The 24,753-nt window shown below is 35.2% G+C and overlaps 1 protein-coding gene across 1 annotated transcript in view; it reads left to right on the top strand.

Moving 5' to 3' along the window:
* The window catches only part of Ppef1 (protein phosphatase with EF-hand domain 1), a 131,136-nt gene that overhangs the window by 71,607 nt on the left and 34,776 nt on the right, over positions 1 to 24,753 (top strand). Inside the window, exons 11-14 of the mRNA XM_026396728.2 lie at positions 2,274 to 2,320; positions 16,132 to 16,298; positions 19,842 to 19,878; positions 20,838 to 20,987. Of these exons, the coding sequence (XP_026252513.1) occupies positions 2,274 to 2,320; positions 16,132 to 16,298; positions 19,842 to 19,878; positions 20,838 to 20,987 (401 nt within the window). The remainder of the gene's footprint in view (positions 1 to 2,273; positions 2,321 to 16,131; positions 16,299 to 19,841; positions 19,879 to 20,837; positions 20,988 to 24,753) is intronic.

The raw sequence follows: 24,753 nt of genomic DNA, 5'->3' as shown, positions 1-24,753 counted from the left end.
GCATTTGGTTTTTTGGTATTGGCTAACTTCACTTAGCATTATCTTCTCTAACTCCATCCATTTACCTGCAAATGCCATGATTTTATTCTCTCTTATTGCTGAGTAATATTCCATTGTATATATGTGCCACTTTTTTTTATCCATTCATCTGTTGAAAGGCAACTAAGTTGGTTCCACAGTTTAGCTATTGTGAATTGTGCTGCTGTAAACATTGATGTAGTTGTGTCCCTGTAGTATGTTGTTTTTCAGTCCTTTGGGTATACTCATATGTTGACTGCAAATTGGTGTAGCCAATATGGAAGCAGTATGTAGATTTCTTGGAATATTGGGAATGGAAACACCATTTGACCCAGCTATCCCACATTTTAATTTCAAGATGTATTTTTACATGTACATCTAAATATACCCCATAGTTCTCAGCATGCATGAAATATAGGAATTTTTTAGTCTATAGTTATAAATGGTAATCAATTCTGCACTCATTTTTTATTTGCAGTAGAAATGTCTTTGTATTTATATTTTCCTGGCATAAGTTTTTCTTTTATTGTCCAACTAGAAATTCCAAATATTTTTATAGCCTCAACTCTTTTTTTTTCCTTTGCTGGGGATCAAACCCAGGGTTCCCCATTTTTTTGTTGTTGTTACCGTGGATTGAACCCAGGGGTGCTTCACCACTGAGTCACACCCCTAACCCTTTTTATTTTTTGAGACAGGGTTTTGCTGTGTGTTTAGCCTTGCTAAATTGCTGAGTCTGGCTTTGAAATTGCAATCCTCCTGTTGCTGGGATTTATAGGCATGCATCACCACACCTAACCTCAATTCTTAATATGCTGAAACAAGCTCATTTTTGAGCATTCTAGCTACTATAGTCCAGTATACTCAAATCTTTGATGAGTCACTCTGAAGAAAGTTTAGAAAATAAAATAATGAACAAAATATATTAAACTGATAAGTAAAAATTTCTTCCATCTTTATTTCCTTAGCTTTGGAGTGAGATTGTTATGAAAGTAATGAGATTTAAGCCTTCAATAACATTAATATGCTCTTAATTTTATTGTTAAAATTATAGTTATCTTATATATAAGAGATAGTGATATAGAATTTTAATTTTATTATTCCAAGTGTAATTGAAGTCTTCCATTGTGCATATTTGATAAATCTTGGTTGTGGGGTTTTAAACAAACTGAGTAAAAGTATTCCTAAATTAAATACTATGGTAATTAAGTTAGATACAAAAAATAAAACTTCATGAGCAGAGTTTATAAAAGATAGATGTTTTTCCTAGAAATATTTATTCATATGGGGTTTTTGAATATTCACAATCACTCTTAATTTTTTAATTAATAGCTTCATATATTCATATGGTTTCCTTTAGTTCGCTTTTGTTTTTATTTCTTATAGCTCTTATCAAAAGAATGTCAACTATTTCTTCACAATTTTTAAATTTCAGATGCTACTGCTGGAGCATATTTGAAACATGTTTTTAAAAAATTATGCATTTAGGGGCTGGGGTTATGGCTCAGTGGTAGAGTGCTTGCCTAGCATGTGTTAGGCACTGGGTTTGATTCTCAGCACAGCATATAAATAAATAAATAAAGTCCATCAACAACTTAAAAAATATATATATATATACACACACATATATATGTGTGTATGTGTGTGTGTATGTATATATATGTGTGTGTGTGTGTGTGTGTGTGTGTGTGTGTATATATATGCATTTAGTGACTTGTTGAGTGACTGCAATTCAGGTACTGTGGTAGGCCTTTGGGGATTGAATATTAACTATGATAGATACTGTTGCTGCTCTTCTGGATTTATAGCATAGGCAGTACAGAGTAATCACTAAAAGCTTGAGTTTTGAAAGGAGGCAACGTTGGGTTTGAATTCCACATTTGATATTGGGTAGCTGAGTAACTGCACAAGTTGCTTACCTACTCTCAGCTTCATTTGGAAAATGAGAATGATGAAAATAATACTCATAGAGTGGTTATAAGGATTAAACAAGATAATGTATGTACAATCCTTGGCATATTGCTTGATTCGGAGTAAGTGAATCCCTGCGTAAATGGCTAGAGAACAGGTCTTTGCAGTACCAGATGTTGTCCCTCTAAAGGAGAAGAAAGCACTGTGGAAACAAATTATCTATTGAATTAATATCATCATAGGGTCAAAACCCAGCCCCCCAAAACACTTGAGAACATCTGTCTTTTATGAAATAGACTTTTACATCTTATATGTTTTTGAATGGTGAATTTTCATTTGAATTCCAGGTGATTTACATGGGAAACTGGATGACCTTTTTTTGATCTTCTATAAGGTAAGTGATTATTTTGCTAAATATTTGCAGGATTGTTGGGTGATAGCATTCCGAGGGCGGATAACAATATAAGTTGTGTTAGAGATATATACAAATACAAATGTGTAATATCCATTTTTATCCAAGAATCTCAAAGATTTATAGAGGCATGTCTTTTGATTTTTTTAATTAAAAAAACTCATAAAATTTGTTTAAAAATTTATTTAGGGTTTTTGTTCAACCTTATTACTGCCTGTGCATCCACTAGGATTTGTACTTGATTGTATTTATTGTCTTTACTATGTCAAAAATATCTAGATAGTGTAGGATGAAGAAGAAAGCAGTCTGTTTTATTTTGTTCAGAAATGAGCATGTTACATACTAGTTTTCTCTTCCAATGCAAACTAGTTATGCATGAAAGGACTTTCCTCTAGTAAGTTCCAGTTGCTCTCTTCTCTACCTTGATTTACCATCTTGGGCTCAGTTGCTCTTGCAATGCTATGATTCTCTTCATTTATTGCCTTTGGTTTTGAGAGCTGGCCCAGAGAGCACAAAGCAGCTTGGCTAGCTTGTAGTTTCTCTGCACCTGTTTGATTGGATTTATTTTTTTCTTTGAGCCAAGAGTTGCAACTTGTATGTTTGCTTCTGCAATGACTGGTAGCATATAGAAAACTGATCTCAAGGTCCCTGCCTTCACAATGGTACCTTTTAATACTGGTCTTCTGATTACTATGTTTATTGTCTATTCATCCCATAACTAGCACATCAAATAATTTGGCATAACATAGATATCTCAGATGGATTGAGAGAAAATATATTCTGATAATTATGATGACCAATCAATTCACTCTTCGAGATTGTGAGAGCTTGAGTGAGCCACACAACTTCCATGAACCTCAGTTTGTTTTTTAGCTGCATTATTATCTTAAGCTTCCATGACATAAATTCTCATGAATAAAGTAACACAAATATTCAAAAGCATTTTAAAGCAATTCATTATAATAGAAATGCAAGGTTTTTATTTCATTTATTCAGAATGGAAGCTTGGAAGAGAATGGGCTGGGCCAGAGCAAAAGTAGGTGAATGGACTGGCACTTAGGAGGAAATTCAGTTGAGACTACAGGCAGGCTAAGCAAGACACACAGCATTATAGCCAGGGAGTGGGGTTAGAGGAAGTAGTCGGAGGCTCTCCAGATAGTTGGTTTATGAATTTTAGGCAACGATTTCTGGTAGGGAACAGAAGGTACTAGTAAAAGAATAATTCTGAATGTCAGCCACAAAACTCAAGCTGGGTAGGGAAGGAAGAGAGTCCAGGATGGACCAGTTGATTGGGATACATGGAAGAACTGAAGGTTTAGAATGCTTCCGGAATCAGGAAGTCCTCTGACTGAGAGGCCGGAGGGCTGGCATGGCCTTAGGAAGCAGGAAGGGTGGGAAGTTGTAGGGGAAGTAGTCCCAGGTTATGAGAGGGTCTCAGGTGGAGTCTAGAAGGTGAGCAACTAAAGTGAGCATAAGAGAATGTTGGCAATAAAGAGGACAAGCATCTGGAAATTAGGTGTGTTAAATGGGTTGGCCACATGGACTGAGAGATGAGGAACTGGGGAGGAAGTCTAGTTAGAGGTCCTGGGCCTGAAAGGAGCATGGTAAAGCATTGGTCTGTTAATGGCTTTGGGGAGCAAGCAGATCCTCCCCTACTCTTGATCCTGAGGTGTTTTTTTCTGGGGAGGAATGGATCCTTTCCTTTCAGAGAGTTGCAGGAGTCAGGAGTCTAGCAGTGTCCTTAAGGGAGACCCAGATTTACAGAGAATTTTTTTCTGAATGACTTGAAGGTGAAAGGGAATTTACATACTGTGAAATGGGGATTCTACTGGCTAATTGGAAAGCTTTGGGAGAGGTAGAAGGATGGACTGGTGAGAAGAAGCCAGGAGTTGTAGAGTTTGGGAAATGGGATCAGTTTAACTTAGTACATAGCTCCATACTAGACAATTACAATCTGAGAAAGGTGGGGAGAGGGATGGAGGATATGGAGAACAATAACAAGAAAAATCTGGTAATTCTTTTTCTAGAGGCTTTGGGAAATAATATAAAAAGGAAAATAGTTGAGTAAATTAAATTAACAGAATAGTCACCAAATTCCCAGGCATTTAGAAAATTTCTCAAGAGTTAGTATTATTAAGGTATGACCCGGAATAGAACCCTGGAGTACACAGATGAAAAAAAGAGAGTATTCTGATATAGTTTTTTAGTTGCACTGACAAAACTATATGGAGCTTATAAAACTGGAAGGTGCTAATGTAAAGATTGAACAGGAGGAGGTGGGTGGTAAGAAGTGCTATAAAAGGAACTAAGGTGAAAATATAGTATTCAAATGGAAGCAAGAAATATTTCGAGAGCTAACCAATGACAGTATTCAGGAAGTAGAGATTGTGAGCCTGGCAATGACTGAGTAGGTGACTACTGTATTATATTTGGGATGGGCTAGGGTAGAGGGAGGTGAGAAGGATGTTTGGAAAACAGAAGTATGCCAGAGCCATGCATTAGAATTTTGGCAGACTCTATTGAGAAGAAGGTAAAATGCATCTTGAATGTAGAATGAACCACACATGCCAGTTGTCTGATTTAACAGGGGAGACTGAGGGAAGAGCCATTGATGACACTCAGATTTCACTTTAAGAAAATGAAAAAAGATCTAATGTACAACATGAGGACTGTAGGTAATAAAATTTTACTGTGTATGGGATTCATGCTAAATGGGTTGATTTTAACTATTTTTTGCTGCAAAAACAAAAGAAGGGTAACATATGAGATGATGGATATGCTAATTTGCTGCACTGTAGTTACCTTTTTACTATCTAGTTATATCCTATAACACCATATTATATACCTGAAATATGTACAACATTTATTTTTAAAAAGGAAGAAAATAGCAACTATGATAAAACATTGGGGCAAAAAATCTGGATCACTAATATAACTTATTAGTATTTTAAACAGTGTGACAACAAAAAATGCTACAACCATATTATTTTAAAGGAATTTGTGGGCTGGAGATGTGGCTCAGCGGTAGCGCGCTCGCCTGGCATGCGTGCGGCCCGGGTTCGATCCCCAGCACCACATACCAACAAAGATGTTGTGTCCGCCGAGAACTGAAAAATAAATATTAAAAAAAAAATAAAGGAATTTGTGATAACTGAATACAAGACATTACTTTCTCTTATGAGGAAAAAAGGGAGCTTAAGAGATGGTGCAGTTAATGCTGCCTAAGAAGGAAGAATGACAGGCTGAGCTTGTGATGCTGCTGCTGGATCACTTAGTTTATGGCAAATGAGTGTCTTGTTAAGATGAAGGTAGTAAAATGAAAGGGCAGACACAGGAATTGGTCTGAGGAAGCTTCAGTAATTGGATGATCTCTAACTTGCAAAAGTCAGTGCTTTGCCCTTTTCTGTCTCATTTTTTGTCTACACTTTAAATGCATTTTGATAATAAATTGTATAAGTATAGTGCTTCCTAAAATATGAATACAAACTGTTTAGGAAATAATGTGTCTATATGAATACATATGACAGTGACATCCCACCTATCCAGATGTTGAACTTCAGTATACTTTTCTTATCTTCACTTATCATTCATATGGTCCCAAACCCGGGTTTAAATAAATAGGGTCTCTTGAAACATTTGCCACAAATCTGATGAGCTTTATTCACAAGATAGATCCTAGACCCTTACCCAAAGACTAGTGACCATGTATCAGAAAATCTTTTCTCACACAAGGTTCACCCCATAGAAGATTAGAGAGTAGGAGGGGAAGAAGCAAAAGTCAGATACAGTGCTAGCAATGAAAAGTAAAAGCTCTTCCTGACAATAAGAGGAAATATGGAACTATATAAAAATGAGATTGGAAATGAAGTAGCAATATTCAGTGAACTGGAGCTGTGTGGTATAGGGAAAACAGAGTTCTAGACTTCTCAAAAGTGCCTTAGGGGATGCTTAGGTTGATGAGCCTGCATAATCAAGAATATTTTACAGTATATGGTGTATACCCTGTTTAAGAAATAAAGGGAGAAAATAGCACATTTTTAAAACTCCCAGCAAAATGGTTAAAGTAATTTTAAAAGATTTTAGCTTTTAAAAGAATAAGCTTCAGTGATCTGGAAAATTCATTTAAGCAATGCTTACAGTATGAATGAGTATCATTATTGGGTCTTAGGAATAGGAAAATGAGATAACATGAAAAAATGGAAAGATGAATTGAGAGAAGAGTAATGGGCCAAGGAAGTAGATGAGGAGGAAAGAATGAAGAACCTTCCCAATGAGAGAGGTGGAAAGTGCTGAATTTCTCTATGTGGCATCAGCTACAAAGGTTGCTGGTTCAAGGATTATAGCAGGTACATAACTTAGCAATCACTTCAGAAAATGGTAGAATTTCTGTGATGGTCTCTGATTCTCACTGCAATAAAGCATCAACAACTTACTGAATCCCAATCACATGTAGTGCTTGGCTCTGGTTCACTAATATGAGCCACCAGATTGAGTCACATCAGTGTAAAATCACAGGCTCCCAAGCTTCTGTTTAGAACTAGCTAGTGGTCATATATTCTTATCTTTATTATTTTTTGTTAAGGGAAACAGAACTTGAATTGTGAGGAATAGTTTGGGAAATGACATCCTGTTGGGGATTTATGGAGCTATAAATATCCAAAGTTTACATTATATGACTAGTTGACTCCTCTCCATCAACTCAAAAGAGAAGCCTAGAAAACCTCAGGCTTTGAATTAAGGCAGTATTCTTATTAATCTTTGAGTTTTGTTTTACTGAATACTTTCTTCCTCATCAGTTCTTTTATCCAGTATGGTATGAGTAGGATTATAGGGCTGGGACTTGCTGCAGGCTAAGCAAGAACATAGCCTTAGAGGAAGTTATAATGTAAGGTTGCTGACATACCTTAATAGATTATTCTTTTCATCCAAGTGGTTGGTTTGACTTAATATTTCTATCATTATAATTGATCATATGGAGAAATGATCTGTCCACTGATTTATTCATTCACTAAACTTTTATTTGGTCTTTATAGTGTTCAAGGGATCATGTAAAAACTATAGGAACATACAAAGATGAATACAAAGTTTATTCATTTCACATATATTTATTCATTTAGTTATTTATTTTTTATATCTTTATTTATTTTTATCTGGTGCTAAGGATCTAATCCAGTCCTCACACATGCTAGGCAAGTTCTCTGCCACTGAGCTACAGCCATAGCCCCTCATGTTTATTTTTTATTGGTGCATTATAATTGTACATTATGGTGGAATTTATTATTACATATTCATACATGCATACAATGTAACAACAGAATTTGATCAGCTTTGTTCCCCAGTACCTCTCCTTTTTCTCTTCCCTTCCCCATCTGCTTGCTGTATTCTGCTGGTCTCCCTTCTGTTTTCATCACATACATTTATTAAATACCTTTTATGAATGGGATACTTTGCTAAAGCTTGGAAGTATAGTATGATAAGATACAGTTGTTAGCCTCAAAGATATCTTGTTTTATTGGGCAGGTTGATTGATACAAAAGACAAGATGGCTGAGAGTGAGATGTGTTATGACTGGGATAAATACGGTGCTCCAAAGGAGCTCATCGGTGGAACACTTAACTTCATGGAAGAATTTCTAGAAGAGATGATGTTTTTGACAACCCTTTCAGAGAATTTTAATAGTTGAGTAATTGCTTAAGCATGAAGGAAAATTTTAGAGGATTGGGAAGATGTTACTCTTACATGTTTTTCTTGTAGTATAATGCAATAAATGATGGAGTTCATAGCAATAATTGGGTGAGCTCTCCCTGCCTCCACCTCGGTACCTGGGATTGAACCAGCATTCTACTACTGAACTATATCCCCAGCCCTTTTTATTTTGAGACAGGGTCTTGCTTAATTGCCTAGGCTAGCCTCAAACTTGTGATCCTTTTGCTTTAGTGTCTTGAGTACCTGGGATTACAGGTATGTGTCACTGGGCCTGGCCCAATGATTATTTTTGATGCTTTGTTTAAAAAAAGATTTGGGGTTTTTTAACATTTGATTATCCTTAAAAATTGTATCATTTAGCACCTTAGTTAGTACTGAGACTTTTTTTTAAGCTCATCTTCCATCTGGGCTGGGAAAGGATTCTTCTTCCCAGGGTACTACATTCTTAACTATGACAGACCTTTGCTAAAAGGTCAACTTTACATGACTTCAAATATAATTTTATCATCAAGTGAAGTAATTTGCATATCATTAGTTAGATCATATTTTTGGATTTTATTTTCTGAAAAGGTTAATTCTAATCAGTCACTTTTGCTTAATTCGAGTGACCAATTTGAAGTACTTCATTCAGAGCCTCAACCTACTAAAATTACAAGATATTTTCCCTCATTAAACAGAAAGATTGAAATTTTAGATCAAGTATTGACAAATTGGTTTGTTAAATTAATGTTGTGAGTGGCAACCCCCTGAAGCTGAAAAAGGGATGCACATGGACAAGAGAAGCTAATTAACTCTTAACCCCTGTGGGCATCATATTGACGCTGTTCAGTGGAAGCCATGCTATCTTGTTTTACTTCCTTTCTCTCTTCTCCACCATCATCTTCTCCTCACGTCCATAATTTTCTAGCTGTGAAGGTAATCAACAGTAAAAAAAAAAAATTCTTTATCACTGAGATGCTTCACATTGCTACAGGGATTAACTATTTTCCTTTTGAGATTAAAGTGGTATGTTACAATGAGAAGAACAGATCTCTGAAATAGGGTATGCAAAAGAAATAAAAATTAATGTGGAGTTGAGATCCAGAGGTTATTGTTTGATGTCCCTTGGGAGAATGTCCAAATATGTTGGGACAACTTCCAAACATTTGTTGTAAAATGCTTCAGTAGGTAATAGGTGAGAATATAGAGAAATGTTTTTGTGTCTATTCAAGTTAATTAGTTGTGGTCTGCAACCCTTCCACCCCTTGCAAGACATTTGAATGCTGTTCAGAATTGTAGTTACTCTGGGTTTTTTGTTTTGTTTTGTTTTATTTTTGTATTTGTCAACTTAATCTTAATGCCATAGATGGTTTGTTATATGTCATCTGCAGAATGATCCAGCATTTGGTTTAGTGGAACTAAGTGAAGGGTGGGTTATAGCATCAGTATTTGCTTCTTTGAAGGAAACCCAAAGAAATCTCAGGAACCAGAAGCATTAGTTCTTCATTGTCTTGTCTGTTTTACACTTCCTTTATTATTCTAAGATTAAAATGTATTCTAACTCAGACTTTACACAGTAATTTGACTAATGCTGAACCAACAAGACAGACATTATACATCCAAATAAGCCTTGTCTATTTTGAAGCCGTTGTATTGAGAGGCTTAAAACTTACAGGAGTTCAGTATGCATTCAGGACTGCTTTTAGAGTCATTTTCAGAGACTGTAACATTCTATTGAATGAACTTCATTATCACAAATCTTAGTCTTTTGAAGTTGTGTAATTTTTTGAAAAGGTTAAAACTTGTTGTTGTCAAATGTGCTATGTAAGGAGGATGGCCTAGCTGACCATTAACTATTTTTGGCTTAAAATGAAGTTTAACTAAAGAAATCTATTATTTTTTGCTCATAGTGGAAATGAAATAAGACAGAGGCAGCAAAGAGTACAGCTCTAATAAAGTTTGATTTAACTGGAGATGAAAAGTTTTAATACAAAAAAACTGTCATCACAGTGGAAAACATGTTTACCATCCAAATGTAATACTTTTAGACTGCTGAATGCTTTCCTCAAATTTTGAATTAAGGTTATGCTGGTTTAATGAAATGAATTGGAGAAATCTTCTTTTTCTATTGTTTGGAATAATTTAAATTTTTAGGTCTCAAGCTCAAATTTGTCTATACATTGTAATCATCCAAGTGATTTTAATGTTCAGGCAAGGTTGGAAGACATGAGTTTAAATAACATTAAAACTATTTGCTCTTGAAAATTGAGAATAGTGTCTGCTATAAAACCACATGGGCCTTTCATTGCTCAAATTTTCTATTTCTAGTTCTTTTGAATCCATTTTGGTGATTTTCAATTTTTTTTTTTTCATATGGTGCTGGGGATCAAACCCAGGGACTTGTACATGTGAAGCACTCTACCCACAGAGCTATATCCTGTATCCCCAGCCCCAATTTTTAATTTTTAAGGAAATCATTTTCTCTAGATTATAAAAGTACATTGCTATAGATAATGCTATAGATAATGATCTATCTCTCTCTATATATATTTACTTTTCTCTATCTTTAAGTTTTTTAAAATATATTTTAGTTGTAGTTGGACACAATACCTTTATTTTAATATGCCCAGGTCCTTGCACATGGTAGGCAAGTGCTCTACCATTGAGCCACAACCCCAACCCCTATCTTTAAGTTTTTTTAAATTTTTAACCTTATTTTTTATTCTTTTTTAAACTTAATCCTCAATCAGACTTTTTTTTTGTCAATTTGATTGGTTATTTTAAACAAACCAACCTTAGGATTTATATATTTTCTTTTCCCTTAATTTTAGCTTTTATTTGCTTGATTTTATTATTTTTCTAATTCCTTCAGATGAATCAATCTCTCATAATAATGAAATGGCATTTTTAATTTTAGTTTTAACTGGACCTTCCATGGAAATTGTAATTTTGCTTTTAATTTTCTCTTTGATCCAATGTTTATCAAGACTACAATTATTCATTTTCAAGGATATACATTCAAGAAGATAGAATTTTTTAATCATACTTTATTTCAAATTTTGCTGGATTATGAGAATATGTCTTATGAAATGTTTCTTATTTTGAATTTGTTAATGGTTTCTTTAAAGCCTTAATGGTTGATTCTCATGAAGACTTTATGGACATAAGAAAAATTAATTGTATTTTCTATATATAAAGTTCTTCATATAGTTATTAAAACATGTTTATTGATTGTATATTCAATTTTGCATATTTTTTCAATTGTATCTACTATGTGTATTATATATTGCTTTGTAACAAGCCACCCCAATACTTAGTGCCTTAAAGCTACCAAATTTAATCTCTCATAATTTCTGTGCATCAGAAATTTGTGTGCAGTTTAGCTATGTCATTCTGGCTCAGGGTTTCTTCATGGGGAGACAGTTAGACTATTGGTCAGGGCTACAGACACCTGAAAGATTGGCTGGAACCATTTCCAAGGTGGCTAAGTCACATAGCTATAGGCAAAACATTTCAGTTCCTTGCTGAACTCATGGCCTCGCCACAAGGTTTTCTGAATATTCTCATGACATAGCAACTGTCTTTCCCTAGAGTGAGTGATCCAGGAGAAAGAATAGGCAGGAAGCTACAGTGTCTTTTATGACTAAATCTCCCTAGTTGCATATCATTACTTTTTTTTCCCTATTCTTTAGAAGCAGGTCACTAAGTCTGGCCTACATTCAAGGAGAAGCAAATGAGGCTTTACCTTTTAAAGGGAATGTTATAGAATTTCTGCCCATTATTTTAACCTTTCCCCCACATTTTTGGTACTGGAGATCACACCTGGTGCCTCACACATGCTAGGCAGTGCTCTACCATTGAGCTACATCCGTAGCCCTGACATTTGGATAATTCAGACATAGTGAACAAGCAAAAGCTTGTTCTTTTGTATAGTGACTACAAGCTCATGAACTGTAACTTCTTTATAAAGTACTTTAAAAAAATATATATATATATATTTTTTTAATTTTTTCAGCGGACACAGCATCTTTGTTTGTATGTGATACTGAGGATTGAACCCGGCCACACGCATGCCAGGCTACCACATCCCCAGCCCCTATAAAGTACCTTTTATTATGATATAATATTTCTTTGTGACACTATTTAACATTTTAATCTTATAATCCACTTTGTTGAGTATTAATATTTCCACTTTTTTCTCTTTATTGCATTTACCTTGTTTTCTACCTCCTCTTAATCTACTTTCTTCATGTGTATTTCTCATGAGTAAGCTATACCTAAATTTTCTGGTAATCTTGGCATTTTAATGAGAATTTAACCTATTTACATTTAGTATAACAGTGGGTATATTTGAAAACTTTCCTTCTATTCTACTTTACTATTTATTTAACTTTGTTTTGCCCTTTTCATTTCCTTTTTTATATTTTGGTAATATATTTTTCAAATAGCTTTAAATGTATTCTTCTACTATAATCCTCTTACTTCCTGTAAGATAAATCTTTATTTTCCATATCTTTATCTTTCCATATCCCTCAGACAGACAATATTTGTAGACCATTTTACTTTGCTCCCTCGATGTCCCCTGCAAATCCTAGCTTTTGCTTATGCCATATTTCTAGGTCTTAACCATTATTAATTTTATCTATCTAGTCTGAATAATTTATTTATAATTTTAGACAATTTTCTACTGATAGAATACTTTCCTAGTATTTAAATGCAAGTTCGATAATATCATATTGATTTAATATGTAATTATATATTTCAAGGTTCATTGTTCACATCTATATTCTTTCATCTTGGTCTTTTCCTAGCTTGAGGACATTTTAATTTTTACTACTCTTATTTAATTTTCTTGAGTGTTTTCCTCTATGGGTCATATGGGTACTTTCTTCACTGAATGCAAGCTCCTTGAATAAAAGAACTTTATATTGTTTACTTCTGTGTTCGTAGCACCTAAAACTGTGCCTGGTGTGTTACAAGCAATCAATACATGTTCATTGTTTTTGTGTATTAGATCATTACATATTCATATGTCTTTCTTTCACCCTGAAGAACATTTATGTTGTTGGTGGTTTGTGATCCCTTATACATCTGCAAGTATTTTTCTATCACTCTGAGATGTTAATGATGTCTTCTTGGTCAGTATAGATTCTTGGTTTATAGTCCTTTTCTCTCTTTGATTTATGGATTTTCTTCTACCATCTCTTACCTCCCACTACTGCAGATGCTAAGTCTGATGCCAGGATGATTCTTTTCCCTTTGTAACTTGTTCTTTCTGGCTTCTTCTGAGGCTGTTACCAGGGAATAGGATTTTTCTTTCCCATTAATTATGCACAGGAGTCATGAGTTCTTTCAGACTTCAAACTGAAGTCTTCTTTTAACTGTTGAAAAAATTCTTTTATTTTTATAATTATTATTTCTTTTCCAACTTCTTTTTTTTTCTCCTTGATTCTAGAATGCTTATTATTGGCACATTAGGTCTCTTGGCTCTGAAACTCTAGTCTCAAGTATTTTTTCTTTATGAGTTCTATTATTTGCTTTTTGTTCAGTGTGAGAGATTTTTCACCTGTTTACTCTTTCCGTTCAATAATGTAATTTACAACCATTCTTTCTGCTAATCCACTGCTATTTTAAATTTGAATAGCATATTTCTAATGCCAAGAATTTAAAATTTTTTGTTCTTATACATTCCTCTCATTTAAAAAATAAAGCTGTTCTCTGTCTCCTCCAGCAGTCCTGTTACATTAGGGGTTATCTACTTTAACACACCTCTGGTTGCTGGATTCTCTTAAGTACTAGCTTATTTATGTTTTCTATTTTCTGCTTAAGGTAGCTCAAGCCTCTCCAGAGTAGGAGGCATAACAGTTTCTATTCCTTCATGAAGAATGTGAAAAGGAAGTCTCTATGTTTCTAGGTGCTCCTAAATGCAAGCATTCATGACCTTTTAGCTTTTGACATGTGAAAAGTAAGATCTAACATTCTAACCCACCCAACTAGGACTACCCACATGCTCTGAGCAGAGTCGCTTCTTAGACTTAAATGGAATTGTCCATGGGTCCCCTCAGCCATAGTCGTCCTCTGTTCTCACCCCAGGGTTTTTTGCTGCTGCTTGTTTAGCCCCCTTCAGAACCTGGATGTCACAATAGTCTGTAGCCTCCATCACCCCTCCTAACATTTCCAGCTACTCATCCCAATTAGCTGAAGCCTGGGGGAAGGAATAGTGTCAGAGTCCTTCTCCTTTTCTTTAAGTTTTGATGAGCAGTAGTCTAAATTTTTGCAGTTGGTTACACTATCTAAGCCCCATGTGAATAAGGTTGTGTGAATTAATATATTAAGGAAATGTAAAATTATGAAACCTTAAAATTAGAAATAGCATGGATGTCACAATAAAATGAATCTCTTAATTTGTATAGTGCTTTCTAGTTTTTATACATATATTCTCATTGAATTCTAAAATAGCTCTGCATGGTAAGTATGGAAGTAATCATTACCATTTTTTAAAAAATTGTTTTAGTTGTAGTTGGACACAATACCTTTATTTTATTTTTATGTGGTGCTGAGGATCAAACCCAGCACCCTGTATGTGGTAGGTAAGCGCTCTATGGCTGAGCCATAACCCCAGCCCTGTAATCATTACCATTTTAAAGATTAATAAAAGATAAAATAACATGTCCAAGGATATCTGGGTATAACAAGTGGAGCTGGACTAGAGTATTAGTCTTATTACACCATGCCACTGCTTGTTTGTTTCCACTTACCTTCAGAACATGTTACGTTGAATAAATGATTTCTGAAATCCCTAAGTTATGTGTTATAACCTGTATTATAGTTTTTCAATATTATACGAACCTTCTAAAATGTATATAAATAGTAGGATGTTAAGTACAAAGTAATAAAACTTTCTTATGCAGTTTGAAATCTAACAAAAGAAGAATTTGAAAATAGTTTGAAAAAGATTAAGAATGTCTATTATTTCCTGAAGGTTGACTTTTTTGAAGGAAATCATGCATTTTGATGTATGGGTACCTAAATTTTTCTCTTCATAATACATTTTTTAAACATTTGAACTTATCTTACTGTGAAGTAGTAGTGCACTCAGAAATTTCATTATCAGGTGTGACACCGAGAAAATGTAACCATGTTATATATCTTTGTTTTGTCTTAGTTTTGTACTGTAGAAGTAAATTAATTAATAGCTCTTATAAATTAGTCCTGTGTCCTAATCTCAGCTCCTTTTTATACTATCATTGTCTTTAAAAATATTATCTTACCTGGTGCTGTGGCACATGCCTGTAATCCCAGTTACTTGGGAGACTGAGGTAAGGGGATCATAAATTCAAAGTCAGCTTCAGCAACTTAGCCAGATCCTGTCTCAAAATAAAAAATAAGAAGAGGTTGGGATATAGCTTAGTGGTAGAATACCCCTAGTTCAATCCCTGGTACTGGAGAAAAAAATGTATCTCATACTTAAGAATGGTATTAAAAGTATCTAATGACTAATATGGCCCTGTCAGCAACCAACCAGAATAGCATGCTTGCTATAGACACTAGGTGTGCTTAGTAGTACACTAGCCCTGCTCACAGTCATACCACTTGCCTGGGTAACTTTATATCCGTTTTCACAAGTGACCTAGGGAGGAATATAGTATCATCTTTCTTTTGCAAATCGAGGGTATAGTAGCCTAAAGAATTTAGCTGTAGAGCTCCTTAGAATGAAAGATTTCTGGCTGTTAGTTCAGTGTTCTACACTGGATAGAAATTTCCCTCTTTTTAGAGGAGAAAGAAGAGATGACACTAACAATTGTTGATGGATAATTATCAGCTCTTTTTTAGAGGAAACTCATAGTACGTGGTGGGTAGAATGAGCACTCCCCTGCCTTGTACTCCCTGGAATCTTCCTGTCTCAAGTTTCATTTTCAGGTCCCTTACAGGAGATTCCTGCCCTGGAAGAGGGAAACTGGCTCAAGTGGGTAAGCAGAATTTTTTTCCAATGAAAGAACTGACTCAGCCTCTTTTCTCCATATAAAGGGACGTTACACACAAAGCCTTACTTTAAAACAACAACATTAGTTTAACTGCTTGTTTTCCCTCCTCTCTTCCTTCCACAGAATGGTCTCCCGTCGGGGAACAACCCGTATGTTTTTAATGGTGATTTTGTAGATCGAGGCAGTAACTCCGTAGAGGTCCTCATGATCCTGCTTGTGAGTTTTCTTGTCTACCCCAATGACCTGCACTTGAACAGAGGGAATCATGAGGATTTTATGATGAATATGAGGTAACCTTAGCCTTTAGATTTCCTCTTTTATTTCCCACTCTGGAAAATACTGCCATGTTTAGTATCCAATAGAGAATTAGAGGCCAGGGTAGAGAAGGAGAGATGAGGGGAATCTCAAGGAAAACCTCAATTCTGAGCCCTATTTAACACCCTCAGTCTTCAACTAAGGGTCAATTGCTCTAAATCCCCCTTCTTATCTTTTTTTCCAGTCCTATTCTTCTTTCTCTCTTTTATCATGTTCTTTCTCTTGCTCCCATGCCCACCCTTCATAGGCCAAATTACATGTTAGATAGGTGTATTAGGCCAATCTGGAGGCATGATATGTTTCATGTGCAGACTTAGATGGAATTGTCCTATTGTTACTCTTTTGGCTTGTCTCAAATATTGCCTCAGAAACTAGCACTATGTTTTGTATTAATATGTGTATTTTTATGACATAGTAATTACTTCTGGCATAGTTGTTCATAAACATTTTTATTAATTTATTAATTTTAATTAGGTATATATGACAGAAGAATGCATTTTAATTCATTGTATATAATTATAGCACAACTTTTCATTTCTCTGGCTGTACATGATGTAGTATCACACCATATGTGCAGTCATGCATGTACCTAGGGTAATGATGTCCATCTCATTCCACCATATTTCCTGCTCCCATGCACCCTCCCTCCTCTTCTTTCCCTTTGCCCAATGAAAGTTTCTCCATTTTTCACATTCCACCCCCCACTCCCTTCCAACCCCTGTCCCCACCCCTGTTATGGACCAGCATCCACTTATCAGAGAGAACATTTGGCCTTTGTTTTTGTTTGGGGGAGGATTGGCTTACTTTGCTTAGCATGATATTCTCCAACTCCATCCATTTACCTGCAAATGCCATAATTTTATTCTCTTTTAATGCTGAGTAATAAACATTTTTTTTTTTTGAGAACAGCTATAATATAGTAGTTCAGCTCTCTGACTCAGGAATAAAGACTGGTTAAATGGTTTAAGAATTTTTGCTGAAAGGTACAGGAGGTGACAAATGTTCCCTTTCCCTTTCTTCCTTTTTCTTTTCATCTCTCATTTTATGAAAAAAAAAAATCAGTTTGTTCTAGGACAATAGAAGGTATGGCACGTCTCATGCCTTTGGGCTTGGGCTTTTGAATACCTTAATCAAAGCTCAACAACAGATTAGTTTTGTCTTTGGGGCAGTTTTGACACCTGGTTGGAGTAGAGTTTCAATTTCTCAAAGTATAAGAAAATGCGGGGCATGGTGGTGCATGCCTGTAATCTCGGCGGCTCGGGAGGCTGAGACAGGAGGATTGTGAGTTCAAAGCCAGACTCAGCAACGGTGAGGCACTAAGCAACTCAGTGAGACCCTGTCTCTAAATAAAAAAATACAAAATAGGGCTGGGGATGTGGCTCAGTGGTTGAATGCCCCTGTGTTCAATCCCTAGTACCCCACCCCCATCCTGCCAAAAAAAAAAAAAAAAAAGTATAAGAAAGCAAATGCTATGACAATGAAGAAAAAAAGAATCCCAGGACTATTATCAGAAACCCATATAAAATAGTGCAATACTTTTATTTGGGCATGCCATTTATCCTTTCATTTATTCAGTTAGCCAGTTGTATTCATCTAGTGCCTATAATAGTTAATGAAAGAGACATAGCCCTTGCTCACATCTAGCAGGAAAAACACATTGAGCAGGGTTTTCAAGTGTAATTAGTTGATAAAGAGGGATCCAACTTTGTCTGAAGGGTGATGGAAAATTGTCCTATGGAAATACTAGCCTGAGACTTGAAGGATGAATTGAGCAATTGAGAGAAAGGAATGTTGGGTGGGATGGGAACAGTGTTTCACAGTGAAAGAATAACTTATACAGAGTTTAAGACAAGACTTTTTAGACTTGAAAGTTCAGGAAGGCAGAAATATAGAATGAGGGATAGGATGGTGCTTAATAGAGCTGGAGATGTAAGAAATGGTTGGATGATACAAAGGAATTTGCACTATTTTCTAAGGACAAATGAATGTCATTGAAAGATATAATAAAATTTGTATTTTAAAAAGTTAACAGGAAGAGGGCTGTGGAAGTAGGTCAGTGGTAGAGTGCTTACGTAGCATGTGTGAGACTCTGGGTTCACTGCCCAGTACTGGGGGAAAAAATGATACTGAGAAGGGCAACAGCAAAGAGTGGATACAGTGAGGTCAATTAGGAAGTAGTTGAAGAGATAGATGATAGATTCTTACTTAGACTAGGGTGGTGGTAATAGAGATGCAAAGAAATAGATTCAAGAGGACTTTAGGCAATGAAGACTTAAGGATCAATAACTTGATATGGGGGACTTGGAAGAAATCAAGGATATTTCCAGATTCCTGGCTGGAGTTTGGGGGTACAGTCTGGAATCATTCAGAAGGAGAATGATAAGTTCAGTTTGGGGTAAACTGATCCGAGATGCTGATGAGTAGACAGTTGATTTTACGTGCAGACATCAGAAATTAAGTGTAGCCTGGAGTATGACCCTGTGATATTGACAATAGGTATTAACTGAAGCCCTGAATGGACAGGGATGTGATTGTTAAGGCAGAAAGTGAAGGTAGGAGAGGATTGGGGACAGAATCTGAAGGATTTAAGACTATGTGGAGGAGAAGAACTTGCAAGGGAGATTCAGAATAGCCAGAAAAGTAGGAGGAAAACCAAGAGTTTTCTGTCACAAAATCTAAGTGGAGTTTTCCAGAAGGATGGTATAGTCAATGTATTTAGTGTTTCAGAGAGGATGAGAAATGTAAGGACTACAAAGTGTATATTGGTTTAACAACATGCACACCTTTGGTGAGCTTTGGGGGGAATTTGTCTCCATTATTGTAGAAGCCTGGCATGACATGATTTGCATGGAAACTTAGGGTAAGTGTGCCGTTTCTACTTTACCTTGTTGGATATTAAGTGTACATACTGTAATCCAAAAGCAAGGAAAAGTAATTGAAAAATTTTCCATTATTAAATCTCCCTTAGCTACTGCTAGTCAGGCATTAATGTTCCCTATACTTTCTATTAAGACCCTGAATACCATTCATTACGTGACCTATATCAGAGAAAGCATAAAGAGCCAACTTGTTATCATCTGGACTTTTGTTCATTTTTGTTCAATCTTTTCTTTTTTCTAATCATTCACTGTAAGATATAGGATGTCTGAGAAATCCTATCTAAATGAAAAACCTTCTCCCACACAGCTTCCTCAGCTGCTGCAGTAAACTTTCAAAAGCCTTGCAATCTTTACACAGCTCATACCTATTTTCTAAGTTGTCTTAAAGTTAGTTCATGAAAATGTATTTTCTTTTCCCAATATGGTATAATCTCCTTGAGGGTGGGAACATGTCATTCATTGCTTTTGTTCTTTCCTATCATGCCTATCAAAGACTAAAGTAACAGTTCCAACTGAAACCTAATTTCTTGAGTTCCTAGTACTGGGGATAGTGAGATATCAAGGACTCCCCTTTTTGTATGATTCATGTAAATAGGAATTGTCAACAATTAATTGTTTAACTGCTCCCCCCTTTTTAAGGTATGGCTTCACAAGAGAAATCTTGTTTAAATACAAGGTAAGACTCAAAACTTTTTAATTTTTTTTTTGCATTCTCTTTGTTGTTTATGCATAGACAGTAAAAACAAACAAACAGTCAATAAAGAACAGATTGTTGCTTTAGGAAAGGTGATGGGCCAGTTAGTCAGAATTCATGCCAATAAAATACAGGAACAGCAAGAAGCTCTCACCACTCAGAGTCCACCCCCCCACTCCACTTGGACTAAACCACACTTTTTCATTGTGACTTTTGTGTTGGTTTCAGTGTAGATACAAACATAGTCCATTTCTTTAAAGGTACCCACTTGGGGATTTTTTTTTTTAACTCAGGTATGGTAAAATAGGCAGACTCAGAAATGACTGTTATGAAAGAAAAGGTTTTTATTCACAGTTCCCTAGAAATAGGAGGCACTACATACCACACTGGGTGGACCATGTGGGGAAGTACCAGAGTCCATCAGAAGGCAGAGGGAGCTAGGGTAACATGGACAACAAACTTTATTGTGGTTTTCATGGGAAGGAACTGACAAAGGGTCTCAGTGTAATCAGATTTAAGATTGACTAGTTTGAATAATGTCAGCTTGCTCTGGAGCATGAGTTATCCCTAGTTGTCTGGTACCTGGCCCTGGGTGAGTAGAGAAATATTGGCCTTAAGTGTGAGAGCCTAATAAAAGCTGTTATTGAAGGTGTGGGCTCTGGATTAGTTGGTTTTCATGAGAAAGGTGAATCATTTATTGTTTCTAGTAATTAGTTAGCCCTGAAGAGGGGCAGTCTCTTCTGTAGGATTGGCACTCCCCAAGATGTCAAAGTATCAAAAATACAGAATAAAAACCATGATTAATACACGGTAGTTGGTTAGTGACTCTGGGGTGACTTCCTTGGTGTGGTATGAAAATTTGCTTTTTGTCCATGCATTGGGACTGTTCAATAATCTGGACCTATCAGAAAAATAAAACTTACTCAAGCTCTTACTTACAGCTGCATGGAAAAAAAATCTTGCAAATCTTGGAAGAAGTCTATACCTTGCTCCCAATTGGTACAATTATTGACAATGAAATTCTGGTGATACATGGCGGGATATCAGAGTCCACAGATTTGAATTTACTCCACCGCCTAGAGAGAAGCAAAGTAAGAAGTAATATTTGCATGAATCTTATCTCAAAGGTTTATAATAGAATATGTATACCTCTTTTCATTTATCATTTTGAATTGATTTGAATTTTAGTGGTGACTTTAATTCTGAAAAGATTAGTACAAATTTTGAGAAAAATCTATGATTGCATGCATAATAAAAAACTAAATGGGTAACATCTATATGTGGAAAGTATTTTTTTTAAAAATTCATGTTGAAAATGGAAAAATGAGGACATGCTGGCATTTTATATAGTTTCTAAAAGTGAAAAAACTTCTGATTTTTAAAAGTTAAAATATCCATTAATTCATTTACATGGTGGTAAAATGCATGTGACATAAAATTTACCACTGTAACCATTTTAAAGTGTATAATTCAGTGGCATTAAGTACACTCACATTGTTGTGCAACCATCACCACTGTGACCACCATCCTTATACAAAATTGTTCATCTTCCAAGACTGAAACCATACCCATTATACAATAACTCCCCATTCTCCTCCCCTTTCCAGCCACAGTAACCAATATTCTACTTTCTGTTTCTATGAATTTGACTACTCTAGGTACCTGATATAAGTAGAATCATATAGCAGTTTTTAAAATTGATATGATTTCCCTTATACTTCAGATTGATCAGGATAATTATTTTTAAATACTTTAACTGTAAATAAGCATATTAAATACAGCAGAGGCCAAAAAGGAACCTGAATAGAACCTCTGAGAGAAGTGGCTATGTGGTATCTGTAAATATTCCACACCTAGTGAAGGGCTTCTTGATGGGACTTATAGGGAAACAGGAGTTGTCTTCCTCCTCTACCAGAGCCAAGCTGGAGTCTGCATACTAACAACATAAGGGGTGCCACATGGGCATGAGGACCAATAGAGCTGTGAAGCCAAACAGTGGCATATAGTCTTAGTGGGAAATCTGAACCATTACACCTCAGAAATTATAGTCAACTTTCAACCAATCTACACAGGGGGATCTAGAACTGGAATTGAATCTGATAGAGACAGAAATGTGATCCCATTGCACCTTGAGGTTTTGGAGCCTCTATACCTTTATATACATGTGAATGATAATATTAGTGTTATCATCTTTTCATACTTTTAATTTAAGCTTAATATACCTAAACTAGGTCAGATGTCCTTTATATACTCTCAAGCTTCTTATATATATCCTTTGTAACAGTCACCATAATTAATAAGGATTCATGGGACTATTCTTTACTATATCTCCCCACTTCTCCAGTTCACTGATAATACCTCAGCACCTGAGATATAGTAAGTACTTAATACCTAAATACCTCTCAAGAGATTTAAGACTAAAGCAGGGCAAACCTAAGACAAAATTGGATAGAAACATTTTTATAATATCTTTTGTGAGTCTATGGTGATTTTTTTTAATTTTTAAAATTTAATTGGTTACACATAACAGTAGAATGCACTTTGCTACATCATATATAATGAAGTATAATTTCTCATTCTTCTTGTTGTACATGATATAGAATCACACTGGTCGTATAGTTATATATATGTATGTAGGGTAATAATGTCTGATTCATTCTACTATCCTTCTTACCCCTAAACCCCCTCCCCTCCCTTCACTTCCCTCTACCTAATCTAAAGTTACTCTATTCTTCCCCAGCTCCCACTAACCCCTATTGTGAGTTAGCATCTGCATATCAGAGAAAACATTTAGCTTTTGGTTTTTTGGGGATTGGCTTATTTTGATTATCATGATATTTTCCAGCTCCATACATTTACCAGCAACTACCATCTTTTCATTCTTCTTTAAGGCTGAGTAATACTCCATTGTGTATACATACCATATTTTCTTCATCCATTCATTTATTGAAGGACACCTAAGTTTGTTCCATAGTTTAGCTATTGTGAATGGAGCTACTATAAACATCCATGTGGCTGCATCACTGTAAACATTAATTTTAAGTCTTTTGGGTATAAACCAACATCTATGGTGATTTTATATACCTCTTTGCCCATTTCACTGAGTGACTTCCGTACTAACTGGATTATACATTTGTCCTGGTTTAATTGTTAATAATGCCTCCTTCTACTCTAAAATAGTATCCCAGTTGCAATAAATTGTAAGGTCATCCTAAGTTTAAGGTCCTCTTTCTTACAATATCAATGAATAGTCAAGTCAGTAAGATGCTTTGATCAAGATGAGAGAGTCAGTATAAACTTAGTGGAGAACTGAAATCAATGAAGTTGAAATTTTTAAAATTCAAAAATCAATGAAACAAAAAGTTGGTTCTTTGAAAAAATAAACAAAATCTATAAACCTTTAGCCAAGCTAACCAAAAGAAAGAGGGAAAGAACTCAAATTATTAAAATTTGTGACAAAAAATGAAATGGGAAAAAATAAGGAGAGAAATGAATTACAGTAGATGGGGTAGAGAGAGAAGATGGGAGGGGAGGGGAGGGGGGATAGTAGAGGATAGGAAAGGTAGCAGAATACAACAGTTACTATTATGGCATTATGTAAAAATGTGGATGTGTAACCGATGTGATTCTGCAATCTTTGTAATGTTTTGAATAACCAATAAAAAAAGGAAATATCACCACAGACACTATTGAAATACAAAGAATAATCAAACTATTTTGAAAATCTATTCTTCAATAAATTAGAAAATCTTGAAGACGTCAACAAATTTCTACAGACTTATAACCTACCCAAATTGAACCAGGAGGCTATAGAAAGTTTAAACAGATCAATTTCAAGTAATGAAATTGAGAATGCCATCAAAAGCCTTCCAACCAAGAAAAGCCTAGGACTGGGTGGATTCTCAGCTGAGTTCTATAAGACCTTTAAAGAAGAACTAACACCAATTCTCCTCAAATTATTCCATGAAATAGAAAAGGAGGGAACCCTTCCAAATTTATTCTATGAAGCTAGTATTACCCTGATACCAAAACTAGTTAAAGACACACCAAGGAAAGAAAGCTTCAGACCAATATCCCTGATGAACATAGATAACAAAAATTCTTAATAAAATACTGGCAAATTGCATAAAAAAACATGTTAAAATATTGCACCATGATCAAGAGTGTTTCGTCCCAGGGATGCAAGGTTGGTTCATATGGAAATCAATAAATATAATGCACCACATAAACAGATTTAAAGACAAGGATCACATGATGATCTCAATAGATACAGAAAAAGCATTCGACAAAATACAGCATCCATTCATGTTTAAATCATGAGAAAATCTAGGGCAAGTAGGAACATATCTCAACATTGTAAAAGCTATATATGACAAACCCAAGGCCAACATCATTCTAAATGGAGAAAAACTGAAAGCATTCTCTCTAAAAACTGGAACAAGGCACTTATATTCAACATGGTTCCTGAAACTCTAACTAGAACAATTAGGCAAAAGAAAGAAATTAAAGGGATATGAATAGCAAAAGAAGAGCTCTAACTATCTCTATTTTCTGACAACATTATTCTATATTTAGAGGACTTAGAACACTTCTATAGCTCATAAATTAATTCAGTATAGTAGCAGGATATAAAATTAACACTCATGTTAATTGTGTTCCTATACACCAGTGATGAATCAGCTGAAAGAGAAATTAGGAAAACTATTCTATTCACAATAGCCTAAAACAAAACAAACTTGAGAATCAATCTAACAAAAGAGGTGAAAGACCTTTACAATGGAAAACTACAGAACACTAACAAAAGAAATAGAAGAAGATCTTAGACAATGGAAAGATCTCCCATGATCTTGGATAGGC

The sequence above is a fragment of the Urocitellus parryii genome, chromosome X, assembly GCF_045843805.1.
Source record: "Urocitellus parryii isolate mUroPar1 chromosome X, mUroPar1.hap1, whole genome shotgun sequence".
Lineage (NCBI taxonomy): Eukaryota > Metazoa > Chordata > Mammalia > Rodentia > Sciuridae > Urocitellus > Urocitellus parryii.
Note: the sequence above shows the minus strand (reverse complement) of the source record. Positions and strands in the feature narration are given on the sequence as shown.